The sequence below is a fragment of the Nicotiana sylvestris genome, chromosome 3 (genome assembly GCF_000393655.2).
Source record: "Nicotiana sylvestris chromosome 3, ASM39365v2, whole genome shotgun sequence".
In the NCBI taxonomy this organism is placed as follows: domain Eukaryota; kingdom Viridiplantae; phylum Streptophyta; class Magnoliopsida; order Solanales; family Solanaceae; genus Nicotiana; species Nicotiana sylvestris.
In genome coordinates this window covers 65,867,851-65,894,696 of record NC_091059.1, presented here as the reverse complement: position 1 = coordinate 65,894,696, position 26,846 = coordinate 65,867,851, and the positions used below count along the sequence as shown (strand labels likewise).

The 26,846-nt window shown below is 40.6% G+C and overlaps 4 protein-coding genes across 4 annotated transcripts; 1 reads left to right on the top strand and 3 right to left on the bottom strand.

Moving 5' to 3' along the window:
- Positions 1 to 2,272: 2,272 nt before the first annotated feature.
- LOC138887486 (uncharacterized) lies at positions 2,273 to 3,174 on the bottom strand. The gene is made up of 2 exons (XM_070169240.1): positions 2,775 to 3,174; positions 2,273 to 2,400 (listed from the first exon to the last, which is right to left on the bottom strand). The coding sequence occupies exons 1-2, from the start codon at positions 3,172 to 3,174 to the stop codon at positions 2,273 to 2,275; spliced, it is 528 nt and encodes a 175-aa protein (XP_070025341.1).
- Positions 3,175 to 3,358: 184 nt separating this feature from the next.
- Positions 3,359 to 4,491, bottom strand: LOC138887485 (uncharacterized). Its single transcript, XM_070169239.1, has 2 exons — positions 4,295 to 4,491; positions 3,359 to 3,578 (listed from the first exon to the last, which is right to left on the bottom strand). The coding sequence occupies exons 1-2, from the start codon at positions 4,489 to 4,491 to the stop codon at positions 3,359 to 3,361; spliced, it is 417 nt and encodes a 138-aa protein (XP_070025340.1).
- Positions 4,492 to 9,316: 4,825 nt separating this feature from the next.
- Positions 9,317 to 10,155, top strand: LOC138887484 (uncharacterized). Its single transcript, XM_070169238.1, has 2 exons — positions 9,317 to 9,622; positions 9,775 to 10,155. The coding sequence occupies exons 1-2, from the start codon at positions 9,317 to 9,319 to the stop codon at positions 10,153 to 10,155; spliced, it is 687 nt and encodes a 228-aa protein (XP_070025339.1).
- A 15,486-nt stretch (positions 10,156 to 25,641) lies between these two features.
- Positions 25,642 to 26,493, bottom strand: LOC104239391 (uncharacterized). The gene has a single exon (XM_009794019.2). It carries the CDS (start codon positions 26,491 to 26,493, stop codon positions 25,642 to 25,644), a length of 852 nt encoding a protein of 283 aa, XP_009792321.2.
- Between the last annotated feature and the right edge of the window lie 353 nt (positions 26,494 to 26,846).

The window sequence follows — 26,846 nt, the reverse complement described above, 5'->3', positions numbered from 1 at the left end:
TAGATAGTCCAATTTACAGAAGAGACTCTGCCGAAATTTTTGAAAATTTAGGGAGTTAGTCAAAGTTTTGAGTCCTTCGGAAAAGTGAGTAATGCTAAGAAAACTTAAGAAGTTCAAGTACTTAAGGAATGACTGTTGGCTTAAAAAAAAGGCCCTAGCAACACTTGAGAACCAATATTGTTAAGGAGGGAAGATTGTATCATTTCTCAAATCTGTAAAAGTTTCAAGACACTTTTTTAAGAGAATATTCAACTAAGATTAGTGCTTAGTGGTGTTTTTTTTTATTAATAATAACAAAATCCATATACAAATTGTATCGATGTCTAACCAAGTACAAAAGAGTAAAACAAGAGTGTACATAAATCTTATTACCATAACTGAGTAATGAACTCAATTGTGATATTACAAAATGTGCTACTAATTGTTCATCCGCGACCCAACCCACATGACCAACATAGCATCGTACTGTGTCCTGCACTAATTGATCCTTGAGTTTGTGATTTCGCTTGCAATATTCTCGTAGTACCCCTTGCATATATGTGAACAATCCAGTTAGTTATAGCTTCTTGATACCTCATGTAATCTGTATGTGATTGAGATTCCTTTCGTTTTGACCTCCCATAGCCCGTATTTTTGCACCAAGAACACATCTCACAATGTATGGAGTTGGGCACTCTATACTTCAGAGACATAATTGAAGTTCTTTTCTGCTTGCGACTGTTGTCATCTCTAATTAGCAAAAGGAATTGGATGCATTGGACATACCATGTTAATATCCACAGCTTCCCAGTTGCCCTCTTTAAGTTGCTCACATAGATCGTGTGCCACCTATAAGCCTTCATTCTTTTTTGTGTGTTATTGAGCTGAACTATATATTGGTTACACCTATAGGGATTGAGTATCAAAGATACTAATACCACCCTAGTAAGTTTGGCCAATACATAAAGAACATCCCCCTTCTTTGTACCTGCAAAACAGAAGTTATCGTTAGTGAAAAAAGACTTCTTACTCTCCTCCTTCCAGATTTGAGTAGGAGGTTTACGATATTCATGGTGTTCAACTCCATGTCATGTAACACCTTGACGCCTGTCCAGTATCCTTTCCATCCAGACTCCCCACCTCACTCTCAAAAACACCTCATCTTCTTCAGTTAACATCATGAATGATTGGGCTTAAATCTCCTTTCTCTAATATATGTGATCTGCATTTTGTCACTATTCAAGATTTTCTTCCCATGATTGTCCAAATCACCAAATGATTCAGCCTGAATATGAGCATTCAACTCTAAGGTTAAGTTTGCCAGGTGATCAGCTAGCTTATTCCCTTCCCTAAGCACATGAGATACTGCCACTACATACCTAGACATAAGATAAGAATTTCTGCCACTTGTCCCACAATATGCCATGGAGGATCCCATACTTCATACAGCACTATCTTCATCACTAGTGAGTCTGTCTCAATGACACAATGAGGTAACTATGATTGTACTATGTACCTTAGAGCTTCCAGGATTGCTTTTACTTCAGCAACATTGTTGCTGGCATTATGGATTTCCTCTGCCTGCACATACAGTAAGTCACCAATTCCATCTCTAATACAGAAAGCATATGAAGCTCTACCATTTCCTCTGCATGCTTCATCTGTGTTACACTTTATCCAGCCTGTAGGAGGCAAATTCCACCAGACTTTAGTGTACTTAAATTTTGGTGTATGAGCCATCAGTTTATCATGTAAGTCCGGCCAGTTAGCAGTAACCCTTGAAAAAGCAGGTCTTCTAATCTTCACCAACATATGTATGGATATGGGCACTTCATAGATCACCTTATTGATGACTCTTCCATGCATTCATGCATTTCTTCTTTTCCACAAATGCCAAATAATCAATGATGGCATAGCTTTGTAGACCATCTTCAGGCCTGTATTAGCTGGCTTACTCCACCACTCATTTATCACCCGAATCAGTAGCTTCCCTTCAATATTAATACCTGCTACTGAACTAAAATATTTCTAGATGAATCTGGCCACTAGAGATCTAAAGAATACATGTGCAAGAGTTTCTTCTGTAGGACTTCTACAACACCAACACCTTAATGTAACCACATATCCACACCTTCTAAATATGCCATCTAATGGTAATTTAGTCTTCCATAATCTCCACATAAAGAAGATTAAATGGAACCCCCTTCACCCAGATGAATTTGTACAACTTGTTTTCCTACTTTTTCTTCCTTACATATTGCTAGGATGATTTCACAGTAAACTTTCCTTTGGGTTATAGTTGCCACCATGGTTTGTATTGTATATTAGAAAGTGTAGGAGGCTGAATATTTTCTATAATATGCTCAGAAAGCTCATCAGGTAATAAGTCTCTCAGCATATCAACCTTCCATTGTCCATTCTCTATAAGTTCATGAACATTTTTAACAGATTTATCACACCAATGATCCGGTCCTGAGGCATGATATAAAGACCCTACACCTACCAAATTGTCATACCAAAAGTAGGCACTGCCACTCTTTAACTGCCACCATATTTGATGCTCGATGATATATCTCACTTGTAGCATTTTCTTCCGCGCTTGTGATCCATACTTTCAAGGCACAAGTACTTCATGAATCTTCCTGTAGTATTTATATGTTGTCCATAATGACTTCTTAGTTCTGAAATTCTACCATAGTTCCCAAACAGTGTTTTTGAAACATCATTCAAGCCAACACCTCCTTTCTCTTTTGGTAAACATAAAGTATCCCATGATGCTCACTGTCTTTCCTTACCATTTCCAGAGTTACTCCAATAAAATCTTGCAAACATCTTATGTAATTCTGTTATAACATGTTTGAGAGGATTGACCATAGATAAGAGATGCATAGGCATACTTTCGAGTACATGTGCAATCAATATTGCCCTTCCACCGTTGGATAGCAGCTTTCCTTTCCAAGAATGAAGCCTTGCCTGCACTTTAAAAATGATGTCCTTAGAAAAATCCTTCTTTCTTCTACTATAAAAGATTGGACAGCCTAGATAAGTAAATGGAAAGGGATGCCTTTGAAACTCTGTGATTAAATGCACAGTATTGGCTTCATGGTACGTTGCCTTTTCATGCATATAGAATGATGATTTCTCCTTGTTCACCTTTTGTCCAGATGCCTTTTCATACTCCTCCGGAACATTCATATCAATTATATTGCCCTATAGTGTAATGAACTAAATATAATAGTATAATCTGCGTAGGATAGGTAATTGATGTTTGACTCCACTTAGGCATTCCATAACAATAAAATTTGGATTATCATACAAGGCATGTAATGCTCTCCCTACCACTTCAACTATCAGAATAAACAAAGTTGGAGATAAGGGATTACCTTGCTTCACCTCCCTTGGACTTGAAGAAACCAGTGGCATGTCCATTCAACAGAACTAAGTAACAATTATTAGAAACCAACATGTATAGCATGTCAATGATCTTCTCATCAAAGCCTATCTGCCTAAGTACTTTTGTCAAGAATAACCATGATAGCCTGTCATAAGCCTTTGCCATGTAAAGTTTGATCACCACATTGGAAGGCTTACCCCTCTTCCTAATGTCAGAAACAATCTCTTAAGTCAGTAGTATACTTTCCACAATACTCCTCCCTTTCACAAACCCTGCCTGATTTGGTGAGATTAGAGTAGGTAGCAGATCTACTAGCCTTTCATGAAGCACCCTTGAGATGATCTTGTTTGAAAGTTTGCTCAAACTAATAGGCATTTTGTCTGAATAAATGGCCACATTCTTCTTCTTTGATAGCAACACTAAGTTGATATGCGTAATGAATTTTAGTAATTCTGCTCTACAAAAGAATGCTCTAACCATGTCAAGAACATCATCACAAATTATATCCCAGCAAGAGTGATAGAATTGGCTAGTAAATCAATCTGGACAACTATCACTATTACAATTCAAACAAAAAATTGCATGTTGTACCTCTTCCATGGTAGGTTCTGCCCACAGTTTCTCGTTTTGCTCTTCAGAAACCAATTTAGGAACATGGTTCACAATATCAAAGTTTATTGGAATGTTATCTTATGTAAACTGAGCTTGAAAGAACTCCATTGCTTCCCTTGCCATCTCCTCTTGTTATTCCAACCAGTTCCCATTGTTGTCCAAAATTCAAGATACTTGCAACCCCTTCCTCTTTCCCTTAACATGAGTATGGAAAAACTTAGTATTTCTATCACCATCTTTAAACCATTGTAGTCCAGCTTTCTGCCTCCAAAACTCCTCTTCTAGATGTAGTTATCTAGTGAGGTCTACTTGACTCTTAGATGCTTAGCTCTATTTTGATAAGTAGGATTGAGCTCAAACTCCACTTCATGTACCTTGATAACATCTTCTAGCGAAGCAATTTGCTTGAAGTTGTCACCAAAAGTTTCCGTACTCCAGGATGTCAAAGCCTTCTTCACTATCTTGAGTTTTTGCCTTAAGATAATGAAAGGTGTTACATTTCGCATTTATGTACGTTAAAAATTTCGTCTTCAGTTAATCGACGTAAACTCGGGGATGAGATTATCTTGAGGTTAACGTATTTACGCTATTTATAACAAGTGATAAATAAGTGTCATGAAGGATAAAGGGTACACGAATTAAAGAAAATGAGTTTCGTTGAAAGTGGCCAATTCGGGATAAAATACGGGTCGAGCGATAATACCTCTTACTGATAAACTACTACCATGCAAGGTACCATATGACCATGGTAGTATAATGTATAAAGTATATTAAAAATAAGTAGAATTTTAAGTAATTTGAGATAATTTTTAAATTATGCGGGTAATTGGTTAATTACCGGGTAATGAGACATTACCCAGTTAACTAATAAGTGGATAAAAATTAATAAATTACCCCTCCCCCAGAAAACGTAGCACAAAGCCACAGGACTAAGAATGACTCTTAGTCATTTATGCTTAGGTGGCTACCTAAGGTTAGATGAGAATTTAACAAAACAAAACTTATTATAAGTCTTGTTACATTTTCCATTTGGACAAAAAAGAATCAGAACGTTCATAATCCAAGTAAGAATCCTACATACCATTTTCCTAGTTTCAAATTGCTTCAAAAAAAAGCAGAAGCTCAATTCGTTAAAGACTTCAAGAACAGAAGCAAAATTCAATCCGATTTTTGGGGTTCTAAGTTCAATCCACGAAGGTTTCCAACGAAAATTGTTAGAATCGTAGCAACGTAAAGTTTTGCAGTTCCAAAAGAGTATGGTGCAATCTTCAAGAATATTATAAGGAGTTTTTCCTACTCCAGGTATGTTAAGGTCATCCCTTCTTTCTTTTTGGCATGGTCCAAGTTATATAGAAGAAACGAGCAAACACACAATTATCATAAATGACTCTATTCATAGAAATAATAGGGGTCTCTTTGTTCTTGATTACCCATGTGACATATTATTATATATTCTGTTCATGCGTCTCAAAATAATACGTTGTTGATAAAGTTTATCCGAAAGGAATATTGAGATTTTTAACATATTTTCATGCATTTTATTCATTTATGCATATACATTGACCTATGACTAGACAGCGTTATATACGTGTATTTATATGTATATTTATGTATATGTTATATGGGAAAAAGGTTACGGCGTTATATACACACCACCACCTGATCAGTTGGTACATGTTGATAATGTTGCCCATAGTGGTCGAGGCGATATGATGGGATGCCCTCGGAGGCTTGATAATATTATGTATATCCATACCTATGCATACACGACATTTATATCCACGTGCATGACATTATAAATGTTTCAGAATTTACAAATTTATTCAGATTTATTGATGGATTTCTTTATTCTATGTTTCATCTATGCCTATTATGTACTGATTTTCATGCCTTACATACTCAGTAAATTTTTCGTATTGATGCCCTATTTCATGGGTCCTGCATTTCATGCCCGCGGATGCAGGTATGCAAGCTGACGGTCCCCCTTCTTAGGATCCTTGATCAGCGAGAGTTGGCGTGCTTTACTTGATCCGGAGCTGCTTTTGATTTTGGTATGATATGCTTGTATATATATAGGTATGACGTGGCTCAGTCCCGTCTTTGTACAGTTATATTTCTATTAGAGGTATGTAGACAATACGTCTAGTTGGATAGTATGTGGCCTTGTCGGCTTCCAGTTTTGAGGTACATAGTTGTCTATAACAGCCTTGTTGACTCGCCCTACGTATGTTGCACGTATATGTATGTATGCCTTTTTGGGCAGGTTTCCTTCATGTATATTATTATTGTAATTCAGCAGATGTTATTCGGGTTTATATCTTAGACGTATGCTTAGGGGTGTTTGACAAGTAGGACTCGGGCACCCATCGTAGCCTATCGGTTTGGGTCGTGACAAAAGTGGTATCAGAGCAGTTCTGTCCTAGGGTTGTCTCAGACCGTGTCTAGTAGAGTCTTGTTTATGAGTGTGTTGTGCACCACACTTATAGACAGGGGCTACAGGACATATAGGATGTTATCCTCTCTTCTTATCTTAGATCGTTCAATATAAGGATTCTTGTTCCTTTCGATATGTTATATTTTCAGCGATGCCTCCTGATAATAGGCTAGATTTATGTAATTTGGCGATTGTTTATGCCCCAGTTTGATTATGTTTTACTGTGATAATATATTTAAATGATGACAAATTGGCACTAATTGTGAATTTCACACGTTGCAGGAGTGAGTAGCACATATGAGGACTTAAAGCTGTGATTGGAGCTAAATTGAAGCAAGAAGCCCCTAGGAGCTGAGTACGTGGGAAGACGAGAAAAAGAAGAGATGAAATGAAGACCTCGACTAGCGTAGCCACTAGCGCGACCGCGCTAGCCCAGATAGTCGAGGCAGAATGATGGGGCATATGCGCGGTCACTAGCGCGTCCATTAGCGCGACCGCGCTAGCCCAGTTCCGGAAAATTAAATCTCAGGGGTAAACTTGGAAGTTCGGGGGTATATCCACTCAACCTATAGAAGGTCCAGCTCGCCCAAAGATTCACTATCAAGGTTTTCATAGCTTAGTTCAAGGTAAGGAGAGGCAAGAGGCAAGGAGGATAATTCAACATCGAGTTCTTCCTTTTGTTTTTACGATTTGTGATGAATTTGAATATTGTTATCATGAACACTAGTATGAGTAGCTAAATATTTAGTCTAAGGTTTTGATGGAACCTATTGAAGGTTGAACTTCTTGTTATGTTAATATAGTTTGCCCAGTTTAATCTCTATTTGTTCAAGTATGTGCTTGTTGTAGTTAATTGACAGGATCCTCAATTGGATGTGCCTATTTAGTGTGCATAACTTGGGAGAGAGTGCATATTTAGGTAACTATTGAACAACACCACTCCCGAAGTATATGAGGGATCAATAATTGAGGGTTTAAAGGCGGGATTAGGGATAACGATACCTTGGGTGCAATCTAAAGTGAGCTGTAATAAACAAAGCCAGCTAGCGTATCTCGGGAGAGTGTGTCTAGTAAATTATCGTGATTACTCGGGAGAGATTTACGGTAATAAGAGTGCTCATGATTGATAGAGATGATTAGGCAATTCTATGTGAAACATAACCGGAATGGATTCCATCAATAGGGGAAATCATAACCTTAGAACATTCTCTTGATTGTTTACAACTTAATCATAGTTAGTTTTCAATTGCTTATTTACATTCATTCTAGTTAGTAGAAACATCCTCAATTGTTATTCAGAACATTTGGGATGTTGATTCCGTAGAATTTAGTAAGTCTAACGAGAGTAATTGATAGGTTAATTTCTTGTGGATTCGACTCTAGGCTAAATACTCATATTATATTTGCAACGTCCGCGTGTCTTTTTTATAAGGCATAGTTGGGCGTGATCAAATTTTGGCATCATTGCCGGGTCTTAACGGTGTTATCAATTACAATTAATATAAATACAAAAAAATTTAGTGTAGTCAGTTTTCTCTATAACCAATCTTTACATTAAAATTTTAACGTTTGTTGACTTGGCTGTACAGGTGCATGCCTAGAAACCCATCGAGAACTGGTGAAGTATTTGAAGCATTATCAGATTCTGAGAAAGTTTTCAAGGCCTTGAATCGAGCCAACCGGAAAAACAAACAACAACAAACAACTGAACAATTTGAACCAGACATGGGGGATCACATAGTAGACCCAGCTGCGCCGGTAGTGCCAGTAGCGCTAGTGGCACCTCTTGTGCCAGAGGCTGCGCTTTATGACTGGGCACAACCCATAGCAGAGAACTTGGCCACAGCAATTTTAGTCCAGCAGATACAGGGTGAATCATTTCAAATCACGAACAACATGCTGCACTTGTTGCAAAACAAGGGACTATTTTCGGGGTCACAAGTCGAAGATCCTTAACAGCACTTAAAGAATTTCCTGTCAATCTGCAAAACTCAAAGGCAGCCCAACGTAACTCAGGAAGCAATCAAGCTGTTATTGTTTCCATTCTCAGTGACAGGAGCTGCCCAGACCTGGCTAAACTCACTCCCCATTAATTCCATAACAATTTGGGAGGAATTAGTCAAGCAATTCGTGAACAAGTTCCACCCACCCAACAAGACTGCTCAACAAATTGATGAAATTTTGAGTTTCAAACATAGACCAATCGAGACACTGCATGAAACATGGGAATGATTCAAAGGGATGCTGGTTATATATCCGCACCACGGTATTCCAGATCTGATGTTGGGGTAGCGGTTTTATATGGGATTGTCAGATAGTGTGAAGGGTAATGTTGATGCTTCAGCTGGTGGAGCATGTTTGAGCAAAATATGGAGAGAAGGCCAGAGTCTGCTTGACAAAATGGCATAGAATTTGGGGTGGACAACCAAGAATGCACCTATCACTCCAGTGGTGCACTCAGTGCCTGTAGATCCATCCAATACTCTTGCTGAAAACATGGCCATGTTAATGACATAGATGATTATACTCACCAAAAAGGTAGAAGAGTCAGGGCAGAAGCAGTAGGTACACATTGTAGATACTACCAATGGGGGCTTGTGCACATCTTGCATTATTCAGCCAATTGGTAACCAGTGGAATGCAGAACATGATCATCATCACTACCCTGAAGACATGAATTATGTGTCTAGTTATGGAGGCCAAAGACAGGGTGGTCAGAATTGGGGCCAACAAAATCAGCCGTACAGGCCAGTCTAGCCACAGTTCAACAATGGAAACGTGGGAGGTATGAGACCTCACAGGGATATAATAATCAAAATCAGCAGCAGGGGTATCATCCCCCTCAGCAGCAACATGGTGGATGATAGGAAGATGGGTTTTCTAGACTTGAGGCAATAATGCAACAAGTTATTGGGTCTAATGCAAAAATCAGTGAAAGAGTAGATGCACATGATTCAGCTATTAAGAATATTAAAGTGCAGATGGGCCAGATTTCGATGTCTTTGAATAATCGTCCTCATGGGACATTACCTGCAGACACTCAAATAAATCCAAAAGATCAAGGCCCGAAGCAGATGATGGTAGTGAGTCTACGGAATGTCAGAGATTTAGACGTGGAGCAAGAGAGAGCTCGAGAAAGCAGACAGGCTGAGACACTTGTACCAGTTCCCATTGAGCTAGATGATTCAACGAAGCTGACAGAGGTGACAGTACAGCCTGCCTAGGAAGAACCTAACACCCAGAATGAAGCTGAGAGAGAAGCTGAGACAGCTCGGGAGCCGGTAGTTGAGGGGGTGTCTGACAAAGAAAATACCCAGATTATTGGAAAGAAGAGACATCAACACCATTCCTACAGAGGCTGGCCAAGTACCAAAAAGAGAAACAATACAAGAAGTTCTTAGAGATTCTAAAACAAATCCAGGTAAATATTTCCTTGATTGATTCTCTGAAGGAGATGCCTGGTTATGCAAAAATGATGAAGGACTTGATGTCCCGAAAATTCGATTTCCAAGACTTGGCAACAGTTACTCCTACTCAGACATGCAGTGCAGTGGAGACTAGACCAATTTCTGAGAAGCTGTCTGACCCACAGAGTTTTACAATTCCCTGCACCATTGGTAATTTTGATTTTGCCAAGGCACTTTGTGATCTAGGGGCCAGCATAAATCTTATGCCCCTGGCGATTTATAAGAGGCTGGGGATTGGAAGAGCTAGACCCATTTCTATATTGTTGTAGTTGGCTAACATGACCGTAAAAAGACCTTCTGGTATCCTGGATGATGTGTTGATTCAGGTAGGGAAATTTGGGTTCCCTGCAGATTTTGTGATCTTAGACTGCAAGGTGGATGAAAAAATTCCCATAATTTTGGGAAGGTCGTTCTTGGCCACTGGGAGAGCTCTCATTGATTGTGAGACTGGGGAGCTCAAGATGAGATTGAATGGTGAAGAGATAACATTCAATGTGCAAAAATCTATGAGACGACCAAGTGAATTTGCCAATTGCTCTCTTATTGAGGTCGTGGATGTAATTGTAGAAGCTGATGATGAGATGCTGACTATTGAGGACCCTCTTGTTGCATGTCTAATGAATTTAGATGAGGTGAATAGAGAAGAACTGGAAGAATGGGTGTTGGCGTTAGAGGGCAGAAGGTTCTGGGATAGAACTCTTGAATTTGAGCCCTTGCACTTAGAAAATAGAGAAACTCCTCCAGCCAAGACATCCATCGAAGAACTACCAAAGTTGGAATTGAAGCCACTGCCTGGCCATCTAAGGTAGGAGTTCCTTGGACCTGACTCCACATTACCTGTTATTATCTCATCTAGTTTGTTAGATGTGCAGGCACAACAACACTTGCAGGTACTCAAGGAGTGACTGCCATTAAGTGGACCATGGCAGATATTAAGGGGATCAGCCCCGCCTACTGTATGCATAAAATTCTGCTGGAAGAGGGACACAAACCTTCCAAAGAACACCAAAGAAGGCTGAACCCTAACATGAAGGAAGTGGTGAAAAAGAAGTGATAAAGTGGTTAGATGCGGGAATCATTTTCCCAATCTCTGACAGCAGCTAGGTTAGCCCGGTTCAATATGTGCCTAAAAAGGGTGGCATGACGGTAGTCAAAAATGATAACAATTAACTGATCTCTACGAGAACCATCACGGGCTGGAGAATTTGCATGGACTACAGAAAGTTAAACCTGCCCACCCGAAAAAACCACTTCCCACTTCCTTTCATTGATCAGATGTTGGACAGATTGGCAGGGAGGTCACACTTCTATTTTCTAGATGGATACTCAGGGTACAATCAAATCTCTATTACACTGAAAGACCGAGAGAAGACCTCCTTCACTTGCCCATATGGCATTTATGCTTTTCGGAGGATGCTATTTGGCCTATGTAATGCACCCGCCACATTCCAAAGGTGCATGATGTCCATATTCACCGACATGGTAGAAGACATAATGGAGGTATTCATGGATGATTTCCCAGTGGTGAGGAACTCATTTGATGAGTGCCTTATAAATCTGACTCGTGTGATGAAACGGTGTATTGAGACTAACCTGGTTATTAATTGGGAGAAGTGCTATTTCATGGTACAAGAGGGCATAGTCTTGGGGCACCGGGTGTCAAGTAAAGGAATCAAGGTGGATCGCGCTAAAGTTGACGTGATAGCAAAGTTGCCACCTCCAACGTCAGTCAAGGCAATCAGGAGCTTCCTCAGGCATGCCGATTTTTACCGGCAATTTTAAGAGACTTTTCAAAAATTGCCAGTCCTCTCTATAAGTTGTTAGAAAAATATCACCCTTTCTTGTTCTCTGATGATTGCAGGGTAGCATTCGAGGAGCTGAAAAAGAGGTTGTTCACAACACCCATTATTGTTGCCCCTGATAGGGAGAAACCATTCGAACTCATGTGTGATGCCAGTGACTACGCAGTGGGGGCAGTGCTGGGACAGCGGAAACACAAGCTGATGCATCCATTCTACTATGCCAGTAGAACGCTGAGTGGAGCCCAGTTGAACTACACCGTGACTGAGAAGGGGATGTTGGCTTTGGTGTTTGCTTTCGACAAGTTCCAATCATACCTGATTGGCTCTAAGGTAATTGTATACACTGATCATGCAGCTCTCAGGTACTTGATTGAGAATAAGGAGTCTAAGACGCACCTGATTTGTTGGGTGTTGCTACTACAAGAATTTGACCTCGAAAGTCATGACCGTAAGGGCACAGAAAACCAAGTCGTTGACCATCTATCACGACTTGAGGGAGCTGAAAAGTTAGTTGAGGTTGAGGATATTCTAGAAACCTTTCCAGACGAGCAACTGCTCGCTACTAGTCTTGAGGAAGTGCCATGGTATGCAAACTTTGCAAATTACCTGGCCAGTGGTATAGTTCCCTATGACCTTTCCTCTGTACAAAAGAAAAAGTTTTATCGTGACTGTCACATGTATTATTGGGATGAACCTTACCTGTTTTGAATATGTTCTGACAATATGATCTAGAGGTGCGTCCCCGAGATAGAACCATCTTCTATTTTGCAGGCATTTCATGCATCGGCATATGGAGGGCATTTTGGAGGAGTCAGGACAGCTGCGAAAGTGCTAGAGGCCAGTTTCTTTTGGCCAACAGTGTTTAAAGATGTGCACCAATGGGTGAAGGGCTACAATGAATGTCAGCAAATCAGGAACATTTCCCGTCGCCATGAGATGCCCATGAACCGATTCAAGAGGTGGAAGTGTTTGATGTCTGGGGAATTGCCTTCATGGACCCTTTGTCAGCTCCTTTGGCGATACGTACATACTTGTTGCTGTGGATTACGTGTCCAAATGGGTAGAAGCTACAGATTTGCCCACTAATGATGCAAGAGTGGTAGTGGGATTTTTGAATAAGAACATATTCACCCGTTTTGGGACCTCGAGAGTGATTATCAGTGACGGAGGCACCCACTTCTGTAATCGAGCCTTCGAGAAGTTGCTAGCGAAGTATGACGTGCACCATAAGGTGACAACCCCATATCACCCCCAGACTAGTGGACAGGTTGAAGTGTCCAACAGAGAGATAAAGAGTGTGCTAACCAAGACTGTGAACGCCACAAGAATAGATTGGGCAAAAAAGCTAGATGATGCACTATGGGCTTATAGAACTGCTTTTAAAACACCAATTGGTATGTCACCATATAGGTTGGTGTTCGGGAAGGCCTGCCACTTGCTAGTGGAACTTGAACATAAAGCTTGGTGGGTACTGAAACAGCTGAACCTAGACATTAAAGCTGCGGGCACAACGAGAATCACTGAATTGCATGAGCTTGACGAGTTGACATCTTTCTTTTGAGAGCACAAGGTTGTAAAAGGAAAGAATGAAGATGTTGCACGACCAAAACATTGTTGAGCGACATTTCAAACCCGGGGACATGGTATTGCTCTATAACTCAAGATTATGGTTGTTCCCTAGTAAGCTTAAGTCACGATGGTCTGGTCCATTTCGAGTAGTAGAAGTATTCCCTTCAGGGACTGTAGAGATTGCCTCATAGAAAGAATCTCACATATTTAGAGTCAATGGGCAGAGATTAAAGCTATACATAGGCATGAAAGAACCAAAGGAAGTGTCTGAGATCCACCTGACGGAACCTCAAAGGTCGAGCGAGCCTTAAATGCGTTTGTCTGCATCGTGCCGCGATGTTAAATCAGGCGCTGCATGGGAGGTAACCCATTGAATTGTTGTAATCGTCGTGCCACGATATTAACTAAGGCGCTGGTTGGGAGGTAACTCAACGATAGTAGTAGTTGATAATTGTGAGTTTTTAGGAAGCGCTAATCAATGCAGGTGACAATGGGCGGGTGATAAGGCCATCGAAAGTGGTAAGAACAAGTGGAAAATATGAAAACAATTGTGCCTAGGAGCGCACCCGCGCTACAGGCTGCGCTATGGACCGCGCATATGGGCAAGTATTCTGCCTAGGCTCAAAAATATTAGCGCGCACGCGCTATTGAACGCGCTACTGGCCGTGCTACTAGCACGATCGTGCTAGCGGTCGCGCATATGGGTTTGTGTTCTGCCTGGGCTAGCGCGGCCGCACTCGTACCGCGCTACAACCGCGCTAGTCCCACCCATATCTGTGCGTTTTGTGTTGCTTTTTTTATTTTATTTTCTCCTCATGTTAATTTTTTTTTATTTAGTCTAAATTAAACCCCTATCTAATAACCCCCTCTTAAATCCCAAATTCCCACCCCACCGATACAAACATCTCCAACAACCCTTCCCAACCCTATCCCCCCTTCTTCTTCAAAGAACTCTCCTCTTCTCTAACATATTCCCCATCCTCACACTCTCAAGTCTCAAGCCTCATTCACTTCTACTTTTCTTCTCTTCTCCCCACACTTTATCACTACAGGTATGTGTTCCTTGTTCAATTTTTTGCCTTTTTTTATTTTTATTTTTTTAGAATTTCGTGGGTCTCTTGTGTTGCATTTATGTAGTTGGTTTTCTCTGTTTTGATTAGTAGAATTGGTAACATATGTTATAGTGTTTGTGGGTGGTGAGATGGGTGGGGTGTTGCTTCACTTGGTTTGTGATTTTGGAGGATATTGTGGTGGGTTGAGGTTGTAACATGTGTGAAATGGGGTATGAGTGTAGAATGCCCACAAATTGTTTGTGTAAATGCCTCTGTGAACGCAATTGTGTAGTTTTGACTACTTATGCATGTGAAGTCTAAGTAACCGCATTGCGTCACAAGTTTGTGTTAGGATGTGCTAATGTTCTCCCATTTTCTAGGTAATATGGCTCCATCTTGGAAACGCCGTGCCACAGGTGCCTCTTCTAGCCGCCAAGTTGGCTCGTCCAGGGCACGCGGGGCAACCCCTGCCCGCCCCTTTGATAGTAACAAATTTGTCTCTGCCAAGGCTCAGGACCGTTTTGCGGATAAGGCCTCTAAAAAGCCGATTCCGGAGAGGGGAATTGACATAGGATCGATTCAGCTACACTGCCCTCACATGTACACTGAGTTGGTGAGGCGGGGGTTGAAAACTTTCATTGACAAGCCGGGCGAGGGAAATGTAATGGTTGGTAGAGAATTTTACGCCAATGTGAAGGAGCATGTAAATGGAGTGGTCATGGTGCGCCGAAAGGCGGTGAAGCCTCTGTTGAGGCTATACGGACGGCGTACCAGCTTCCCCTCCTATGGATCCTTATGATGACTATTATGAGGGGTATGGCCGAGCACACACACAGTGGGAGAGGTTCTTTGAAACGATCTATGTACTCGGGAAGGAGGTGATCTAGATGAAGTATGGTGAGAAATTTCACTCCTCGGCACTAACCTTTGAAGGGAAGTGTTGGTTGTATATTATCAACAATCGTCTGATCCCATCCCTCAACACTACGGAAGTGAATGGCCCCCGAGCGACCTTGATTTTGTGCTTCATCAATGGTCACAACTTCAACGTGGCCAAAGTGATTCATGAGGATATGGTCACCCACTTCCAATCAAAAGGTATGGATTCTTTTTCCCTTCTTTGGCCACTAAACTTTAAAGGCAAGCTCGGGTGCCGGAAAATCTGGCGGTGGATGGGCTGGTTCCAAAAGACTGCAAGTTCCGGGCTGACAAGATAACCACGGGTAAGGAGCCGGCAGCAGCAAGTGGGGAGGATAGTAGTGGCTCTGATGACTCGGAGGAAGAGGAGGCCGAGAAGGAGGACGTGGGAGCCGAACCACAGGCCCATGAGCAAAGTGCAACAGCTGCAGTACTATCTGGGACTGCAACATCTTCTGGAGCTGCCCGAGTGTCCCGTTTCACCCTTTTGGAGCAGGAGGTGGCTGGGTTGCGTACCTCAGTCACTGATTTGGGTACCTGCGTAGACGTGGTGGCTGACCGGCAGGTGAAGTCGGAGAAGAAATTCTTAGGCTGGCTGAGAGCTCTGGGTCGTGCCTGCAATGTGAACCCAGACACCGTCTCCGATCAGGAGTGATATTTCAGGGAAGTTCCTTTACCTCACTATTCTTTACTTTTTATGCCATGAGGACATGTCTGCATTTTAAGTGTGGGGTGGGGGATACTTCAATGTATATATGTATATGTAGCAATTTGACTGGTTGATGTTTCTTTGTTTCTCTTTAATTGTTTTTGGTGTTTTGAGTAAGAGATTCATTAGGTGAGTTTAAAGTAGGTAAGTGACTTGTCCTAATGACGGATCCTTTAGAAAATTTTCTTGAGGGAAGTACGTCTAGAGAAAAGACCAAAAAGATTTTTTTTATTTTTAGGTAGTGTAGTAACTCCCCTTGGTTTTTCTTTGGGCCACGGTTCTTTTCCAAGGGTTTACTTGAATCTAGTGTAGGTAGTTTCTGTTTAGTTTGTTTGTTTTTTAGTTTTTAGTTAGGATTGATGGGCTATGAGCTAAAATCGAAAGAGAAACCCTTAGCGTTGATACACATGAACACAATAGACACTAGAGTGTAACGCTTAATTTCAGTGGTTGACTCTTGTTAAAGTGTCTTAAATTGTATGTTTGTCACTGACTTGAATACTCAAATGAGAGTGTCTTGATAAGCCAATCTAGAGTGAATCATGTGCCATGTGTGTGTGAGTTGTATAGTATTCTATGCTTTACATTCAATGCCTAGAACTTGCCTCGTGTGTTTGCAAAGCGAAATAGTAGTTCCATTCAGTCTTAGAAGTGATATAGGCATTTCTTTGTTGATCCAGACATATAAAGTAAACCCACCTAACTGTAGTGCATCGTAGTCAACCCCGTTGAGCCTATAAGACTGTTTCTTTGGCAACCACGTTGCGAACCTTACCCAATTGTTTGAATGGACATCTGTTTGAACCCCTTTACCTCTCATAAGCACTTGAATGATATTGAAATTATGCAAAAGCAAAAGTGTGGGGTGGTGGTTTGGTGTTTGAGTGGAACCATTGAAATAGAGAAAAGGAGCACTGTTTGGAAAAGTAAAAGAATAAGCACCACTGAAAAAGAAAAAAAATTGAGTAAATGTAGTAATCGATAAGTGGTGGTTTGTTACAATTGCACCTAATGGATGGGAATATTGTAAATAAAAAGTGGTGGAGTGTTTGGTTGACATAAGTATGGTTTTGAAGGTTAATGTAATTGAATTAAAAGTGCTTAGGGAGGTTAGTCACTATATCCAAATATATCCTACCTGTCCCTTAGCCTACATTACAACCAAGTGAAGTCCTATTGATCTTAGACTGAGTGGGCTCGATTAGTAGAGTAGTACACTACGGGCAAGACTATGGTGCATCTTTGTGGCATGTGAATGTTCTTTTTGAGAGTGAGCGAATTTTGTCTATCTAAGTTCCTAAATGTTCTAAATATCATTATATGTGGAACGACTCTCTTGTATGTTGTGAGGGCATGTGATTCACGAAGAAAAGGCAAGTCTTGACTTCTGTGTAGAGTAATTTGAGTAAGTATGAATAATGTACGGCACGTGAAAGTCGACTTTTGAGGCGAAGATTGTTCACTACTAGGCGTAACTTATGTGATTTGTTCTTGGTGTGATGCGTTAGGGAATAATGCTTAGTGAAGGAACCTATATAGAGTGTGGTGGATTGCTCGAGGACTAGCGATGATTTAAGTGTGGGGTATTGATAATAGGCTAGATTTATGTAATTTGGCAATTGTTTATGCCCTAGTTTGATTATGTTTTACTGTGATAATATAGTTAAATGATGATAATTGGCTCTAATTGTGAATTTCACACGTTGCAGGAGTGAGTAGCACGTATGAGGACTTAAAGCTGTGATTAGAGCTAAATTGAAGCAAGAAAAGCCCTTAGGAGCTAAGTACATGGGAAGACGAGAAAAAGAAGAGATGAAAAGAAGACCTGGACTAGCGCGGTCACTAGCGCGATCGTGCTAGCCCAGATAGTCGAGGCAGAATGATGGGGCATATGCGCGGTCACTAGCGCATCCATTAGCGCAGCCGTGCTAGCCCAGTTCTGGAAAATTAAATTTCAGGGGTAAACTTGGAAGTTCAAGGGTAAATTCACTTAACCTATAGAAGGTCCAGCTCACCCAAAGATTCACTATCAAGGTTTTCATAGCTTAGTTCAAGGCAAGGAGAGGCAAGAGGTAAGGAGGATAATTCAACATCGAGTTCTTCCTTTCTTCCTTTTGTTTTTACGATTTGTGATGAATTTGAATATTGTTATGATTAACACTAGTATGAGTAGCTAAATATTTAGTCTAAGGCTTTGATGGAACCTATTGAAGGTTAAACTTCTTGTTATGTTAATATAGTTTTCCAAGTTAAATCTCTATTTGTTCAAATATGTTCTTGTTGTAATTAATTGACAGGATCCTCAATTAGATGTGCCTATTTAGTGTGCATAACTCGGAAGAGAGTTCATATTTAGGTAATTGTTGAACAAAACCACTCCCAAAGTATATGATGGATCAATAACTGAGGGTTTAAATGCGGGATTAGGGATAACGAAGTCTTGGGTGCAATCTAAAGTGAACTGTAATAAACAAAGCCAGCTAGCGTATCTCGGAAGAGTGCATCTAGTAAATTATCGTGATCACTCGGGAGAGATTTATGGTAATAAGAGTGCTCATGATTGATAGAGATGATTAGTCAATTCTATGTGAAACATAACCGGAATGGATTCCATCAATAGGGGAAATCATTAGCTTAGAACATTCTCTTGATTGTTTACAACTTAATCATAGTTAGTTTTCAGTTGCTTATTTACATTCCTTCTTAGTTAGTAGAAACATCCTCAATTGTTATTCAGAACGTTTGGGAAGTTGATTCCATAGAATTTAGTAAGTCTAACGAGAGTAATTGATAGGTTAATTCCTTGTGGGTTCGACTCTGGGCTAAATACTCAGATTATATTTGCAACGTCCGCGTGTCCTTTTTATAAGGCATAGTTGGGCGTGATCACCTCCAAAGAGTACAGCTACATAGAAGGGAAAGTATGTGGCTAGCGAGACTACTAATCGAGCGCCACGAGTTACCAGGGCTCAGGGAGAGTCTCATAGTGAGATTCCTTCTCAGACTTCACATACCCTGCCCTTTCCAAAGGAGTTCCGAGGGGAACCAGCTCCAGCGCCCGCCCATGTACGTCTAGCTCCTCAGCCAGATGCACTGGGTCAGGAGATGAAAGATGTTATTCAGCTATTAACCCGATTAGTAGCCGCACAGGCTCGGCGTCAGGAAGTACGTATTGGTCATGCAGACAGGTTCGTCAGTGTGAGGGTTCATGACGTCATTAATTTAGACCCTCTGGTATTCACTAAGGCAGATCCAAACGAGGACCCTCAGGTATTTATTGATAGAGTGTAGACAACGTTAAGGGTAATGAAGGCCACTGCGACTGAGTTAGTTGAGCTAGCTTCCTATAGACTACGAGATCTTGCAGTTAATTGGTACGAGTCTTGGGAATTGTCCAGAGGTGAGAATGCCCCTACAGCAGTATGGCAGGAGTTTATAGAAGCTTTTCTTTGTCATTATATGCCACCAGAGCTTAGACGGGCCAGAGTTGATAAGTTCTTGAACTTTCAGCGGGGTAACATGAGTGTTCGGGAGTACATCCTTTAGTTTGATTCGTTGGCTAGGTATGCTCCCACTATTGTATCTAAGATGGAGGATCGGGTGCATAGGTTCGTGATGGGATTAGAACCTCACTTGCTTAACGATTGTATGTCGGTCTCACTTTAGCCAGACATGGATATTTCTCATATTCAAGCATACGCTCAGGGTGTAGAGGAGCATAAGCAGAAACAGAGGGCCGATCGTGAGCATAATAGGGCCCAAAATAAGATAGCGAGGTCTTCGAGTCCTTCTGGTGAGTTTCGAGGTGGTCAGAGGCAACAGTACCCGAGGTATCCAACCCAGCCATCGGCTAGCGTGCCCTTTCAGTTTGGCAGTAAGAGATTTGATCGTTCCACATATTATGGGTCTTGTTAGAATTTCAGGGCCTTAGGTTCTCAGTAAAGGGGTGAGTCAAGTAAGATGAGGCCACCCTTGCCATTATGTGCTCAATGTGGTAAGCAGCATATCAGGCAGTGCCGTATGGGATTAGGTGTTTGTTATACCTGTGGTTATCCGGGCCACGTTATGAAGGATTGTCCGATAAGAGGTAATTAAGCATAGCTCAGAAAGCGGGATCTGTAGTTGGTTCGTCATCATCAGTACGCCCCCCTAGGCAAGGTCCACAAGCACCAATGAGTCGTGGTAGGGGCAGAGGCGGAGCATCTAGCTCGAGCAGTCCTTAGAACCGCATTTATGCAATGGCAGGACGACAGGACCAGGAGTCATCACCTGATGTTGTTACAAGTATATTATCAGTCTCCTCATATGATGTATATGCACTGATTGACCCAGGTTCCACCTTATCATATGTTACTCCGTTGATTGCTAGTAAGTTTGGAATAAAACCTGAATTGGTTAAACCTTTTGAAGTGTCTACACCTATTGGGGACTTAGTAATAGCTAAGCGAGTGTATTGGGGTTGTATAATAGTAGTTTGGTCGATCCGCCGTAGCAGTCCTAATCGAGTTAGATATGGTAGAATTTGATGTTATAATGGGTATGGATTGGTTGGCTTCTTCTCATGCAAATGTTGATTGTGGAGCAAAGATAGTCCGATTTCAATCTCCAGGGGAGCTTCTTTAGTGGAAAGGTAATACGGCGTCACCGAGAGGTAGATTAATTTTCTATCTCAAGGCAAGGAAGATGATCAGGAGCGGCTGTATTTATCACTTAGTTTGGGTTCAGGATATGGAAGTAAAGTTACCAACCATTCAGTTTATCCCTGTGGTTAATGAGTTCTCCGATGTTTTTCCCGATAAGCTTCTGGGTCTTCCGCCAGAGCGAGAAATTGAGTTTGCTATTGACATACTACTAGATACTCATCCAATATCTATTCCTCCCTATAGAATGGCCCTCGTAGAACTGAATGAGTTAAAGGAACAACTAAGGGACTTGCTTGAAAAAGGCTTTATTAGACCTAGTACATCACCGTGGGGGCACCTATGTTATTTGTGAGGAAAACAGACGGCTCCTTACGGATGTGTATTGATTATAGATAGTTGAATAAGGTGACGGTCAAGAATAAGTACCCGCTACCAAGGATTGACAATTTATTTGAATAGTTTCAAGGTGCCAAGTGTTTTTCAAAAATAAACTTGAGGTCTGGGTACAATCAGGTAAGGGTTAAGGAGGAAAATATTCCAAACACAACATTTAGAACCAGATACGGGCACTTTGAGTTTCATGTTATGTCATTCCATTTGACCGATGCCTAAGCAGTATTCATGGATTTGATGAACTGTTTTTTAGGCCCTTTTTGGATCTGTTCGTAATTGTATTTATCGACAATATATTGGTGTATTCTCGTTTAGATGTTGAACATGCAGATCATTTGCGTACTGTGCTCAGAACTCTTCAAAAAAGAAAGTCGTATGCAAAATTCTCTAAATGTGAATTCTGGTTAAACTCTGTAGCTTTCCTTGGGCATATCATTTCGGGTGAAGGCATCCGGGTGGATACACAAAATATTGAGGCAGTAAAGATTTGGCCTAGACCCATAACACTGACGGAGGTTCGTAGCTTCCTCGGTTTGGCAAGCTATTACAGGAGATTTGTAGAGAGATTTTCTTCCCTTTCAGCACCTTTGACAAAGTTGACTCAGAAAGGAGCAAAGTTTCAGCAGACCGATGCTTGCGAGCGGAGTTTCCAGGCATTAAAGGATAGATTAACTTCAGCACCGGTTCTAACGGTCCCAGAAGGGACCAATGGTTATGTTATCTATTGTGATTCTTCAGGTATTGGATTAGGTTGTGTCCTGATGCAACATGGGAAAGTAATTGAGTATGTGTCAAGGCAGTGAAGGAAGCATGAGCGGAATTATCCGACCCACGACCTTGAATTAGCTGCGGTTGTCCATGCACTAAAGATATGGCGACATTATTTATATGGTATTCATGTTGATATATTCACAGATCATAAAAGCCTACAATGTATCTTCAAACAAAAAGAGTTAAATTTATGACAGAGGCAATGGCTTGAGCTATTGAAAGATTACGATGTTAACATTATCTACCATCCAGGAAAAGCTAATGTTATAGCAGACGCATTAAGTCACTGATCTATGGGTAGCTTAGCACATGTAGAGGCCGAAAAAAGGCAATTAACTAGAGATATTCGTCAACTGGATTGTTTGGGGGTTCGGTTAGTAGAATCTAACAATGGTGGAGTTGTACTCCAGAATACTGTAAAATCATCTCTCATAGATGAAGTAAAGGAGAGGCAGTACGATGACCAGGAGTTGGTCAAGTTGAGAGAGAGAGTTCCACAGCAGAAGAAACCGTTGTTAGAGCTCAAAGGAGACGGGGTTCTCCGATATAGGGGCCGTTTATGTGTTCCAGATCTATAAGGGCTACGAGACAAGATTATGTCAGAGGCACATTATTCATGGTACTCTACTCACCCTGGGTCAATTAAGATGTATCATGACATTAAGGAGGTGTACTGATGGAACGATATGAAGAAGAACATTGCCAAGTTTGTCGATTAGTGTCTTAGTTGCCACCAGGTGAAGATAGAGCACTAGAAGCCTAGAGGGATAATGCAGACTATAGAGATCCCGACATGGAAATGGGAGGCGATAAACATGGACTTTTTCACGGGTTTACCTTGTTCTCATCGTAAATTCAATTCCATATGGGTAATAGTCAATAGGCTCACGAAATCAGCTCATTTCCTACCGGTGAGATCTATATATACAATAGAAGATTATGCAAAGTTATATATAAAAGAGATAATGTGACTACACGGAGTACCAGTATCTATTATATTTGACCGTAGGGTCCAGTTTACCGCACATTTTTGGAGTTCATTTCAAAGAGGTCTAGGAACTCAGGTGAATCTCAACACAGCTTTTCATCCACAGACTGATAGATAATTCGAGCACATAATTCAGACGCTCGAGAATATGTTACAAGCATGTGTATTGGATTTTAAGAGAAGTTGGGATGAACATCTACTTCTTATTGAGTTTGCATATAATAACAGTTACCAATCCAGTATCCAGATGGCTCCGTACGAGGCTTTGTATGGGCGCAGGTGCATATCTCCTATAGGGTGGTTTGATGTTGGAGAATCTGGGCTACATGGGCCAGACCTGGTTCAGCAAGCCATAGAAAAAGTAAATTTTATCCAAGATCGACTGGTAACAGCTCAAAGTCGTCAGAAGTCATATTCTGACGTGCGACGACGAGATTTAGAGTTCGGGGTTAATGACTGGGTATTCTTAAAAGTGTCACTTATGAAGGGTGTGATGAGGTTTGGCAAGAAAGGAAAACTTAGCCCACGATATATTGGGCCTTATAGGATCATTCAGAGAGTGGGCCAAGTAGCTTATGAGTTAGAATTGCCCTCAGAATTTGAGTTTGTCCATTCAGTTTTTCATGTATCTATGTTATAGAAGTGCATTGGCGATCCTACCCGAATGGTGCCCACGGATGATGTACAGATTACAGGGGACTTGTCTTATGAGGAAATTTCGATTACCATCCTAGACCGACAAATCCGCAAACTACGGAATAAGGAGGTAGCCTCCGTGAAAGTACTTTGGAGGAACAACAATGTGGAAGAAATGACTTGGGAGGCTAAGGAAGACATGAAGTCTAGATATCCCTACTAATTTCCTCCTTCAGGGAAGGATCGACTGAGACGTCATAACCTCAAGGTATGTGTACGGATTCTTATGTTAGTTATTTTCATGGATCGTGTGAGGTCATTGTCGTTATTGATGATTGTGGTCCTGTGTGGCGTTAGATTATTAAGCTTCTACAGGAAGAGTTGGTAGTAGTGTTGTTACAAGGGAAACCCTACCAAAAGTTATATAGATCCCAGGGAGTTGAACATTCGAGGATGAATATTTCTAAGGGGGGGAAGGATGTTACATCTCGTGTTTTATGTACATTAAAAGTTTCATCTTCAGTTAATCAACGTAGACTCGGGGATGAGATTATCTTGAGGTTACCGTATTTACGCTATTTATAACGAGCGATAAATAAGTATCATGAAGGATAAAGGGTACACGAATTAAAGAAAATGAGTTTCATTGAAAGTGGCCAATTCGGGATAAAATACGGGTCGAGCGATAATACCCGATAATTATAAACTAGTACCATGCAAGGTACCATATGACAATGGTAGTATAATGTATAAAGTATATTAAAAATAAGTAGAATTTTAAATAATTTAAGGAAATTTTTAAATTATGCGGGTAATTGATTAATTACCGGGTAACGGGACATTACCCAGTTAACTAATAAGTGGATAAAATTAATAAATTATCCCCAAAAAATGTGGCACAAAGCCACAAGACTAAGAATGACTCTTAGTCATTTATGCTTAGGTGGATACCTAAGGTTATATGAGAATTTAACAAAACAAGACTTGTTATAAGTCTTGTTACATTTACCATTTGGACAAAAGAGAATCAGAGCGTTCATAATCCAAGTAAGAATCCTACATACCATTTTCCTAGTTTCAAATTGCTTCAAAAAAGCAGAAGCTTAATTCGTTCAAGACTTCAAGAACAGAAGTACAATTCAATCCGATTTTTGGGGTTCTAAGTTCAATCCACGAAGGTTTCCAACGAAAATTGTTAGAATCGTAGCAACGTAAAATTTTGTGGTTCTAAAAGAGTACGGTGCAATCTTCAAGAATATTATAAGGAGTTTTTCCTACTACAGGTATGTTAAGGCCATCCCTTCTTTCTTTTTTGCATGGTCCAAGTTATACAGAAGAAACAAGCAAATACACAATTTTCATAAATGACTCTATTCATAGAAATACTAGGAGTCTCTTTGTTCTTGATTCCCCATTTGACATATTATTATATCTTCTATTCATGGGTCTCAAAATAATACGCAGTTGATAAAGTTTATCCGAAAGGAATATTGAGATTTTTAACATATTTTCATGCATTTTATTTATTTATGCATATACATTGACCCATGACCAGATGGCGTTATATACGCATATTTATATGTATATTAATATATATGGGATATGGAAAAAAGGTTACGGCGTTATATACGCACCACCACCTGATCAGTTGGTACATGTTGATGATGTTGCCCACAGTGGCCGAGACGATATGATGGGATGCCCTCAGAGGCTTGATGAAATTATGTACACCCATACCTATGCATACACGACATTTATATGCACGTGCATGACATTATAAATGTTTCAAAATTTACAAAGTTATTCAGATTTACAGGTGGATTTCTTTATTCCATGTTTCATATATTCATGTTACGTACTGATTTTCATGCCTTACATACTCGGTACATTTTTCGTACTGACGCCCTATTTCACGGGGCCTGCGTTTCATGCCCGTAGGTGCAGGTATGCAAGCTGACGGTCCCCCTTCTTAGGATCCTTGATCAGCGAGAGTTGGCGTGCTCCACTTGATCCGGAGTTGCTTTTGATTTTGGTACGATATGTTTGTATATATATGGGTATGACGTGGCTCAGTCTCGTCTTTGTACAGTTGTATTTCTATTAGAGGTCTGTAGATAGTATGTCTAGTTGGATAGTATATGGCTTCCAGTTTTGAGGTACATAGTTGTCTACAGTAGCCTTGTCGGCTCGCCCTACGTATGTTGTATGTATATGTATGTAGGCCTTTTTGGGCATGTTTCCTTCATGTATATTATTCTCATAATTCAGCAGATGTTATTCGAGTTTATATCTTAGACGCATGCTTAGGGGTGTTTGATAGGTAGGACTCGGGCACCCATCGTCTGTCTTCCAATTGTCTCTTACCACCTCTATGAATGATGTGTTTTCAATCCATAAATTCAAGAATTTAAAGGACTTCTTCACCTTTACTGTGTTAACATTGCAAGAGAACACCAAAGGGGCATGGTCTGAGCCATATTTGATAAGTTGCTCTACTTCTAATGATGGAAACATGTCTTGAAATTGTTGGATAGCTAGATATCTATCTATCCTTTTGAAAATACATGCATCATCTGATCTTCCATTCCACCATGTGTACAAGCTTCCTTTGAAGCCAACATCATACAGTGCACAAGTATCAACACAATATGCAAAGTCTGCTACTTCATTGTTAGATACTGGCAATCCACCATACTTCTCTTCCTCAGATAAAATGACATTAAAATCACCTCCTACTAGCCAAGGAATCATCATGTCTGAAGCTAAATGATACAGTGATTCCCATAGTTCAATTCTTTCTAAAGCAGTACACTTAGCATACACTAGTGTCACAATCAAATGTTTACCTAGTACTCTATGGAATAACTTAAGATTCAGTTGTTGTTCCATGTCATACAACACCTCTACATCAATATCTTCATCTATGAAAGCCCAGATTTTTCCATTCACATTAGCAACCACAGTTTTTATGTCCAGGCTTCTTCTATATATCTCAAGTTGATCTATGTCTTGCCAAGTCTCCAACCCAATCAGATAAAAATTATACTTCCTATGGAGTTTAATTAATCTTTGAAAAGCTTTTTGAGTGTTCACTGACCTCACATTCCAAATTAAGACATTATCCATTGACATTATTTGGAATTGGAGAGAGCACTCCTCTTTGGTTGTACCCTTACAGGCACAGATTTTTATTTGTGTTTTCTAGCCAGCTTACCACCTGATGTCTTCTTGTCTTATGCTCCTGGGCGATAAGTCTCCCTACTTAGCGATCTACTGGAAATTGGCTGCTATAGATTCCTCATTTACATCCTCACCAAGATCCTCCTGTTCAGGTTCCTCATTGATAATCTGAAGAGCCAAAGGCTTTGGTTCATGGTCCTTTGCTACCATTCCCAACTCCTTTTGACCTCTTTGATTAATAAGAATGCCCTTTGCCTTAATTCTTGTATCACTAAAAGTTTTCTCAGCTAGAATACCAG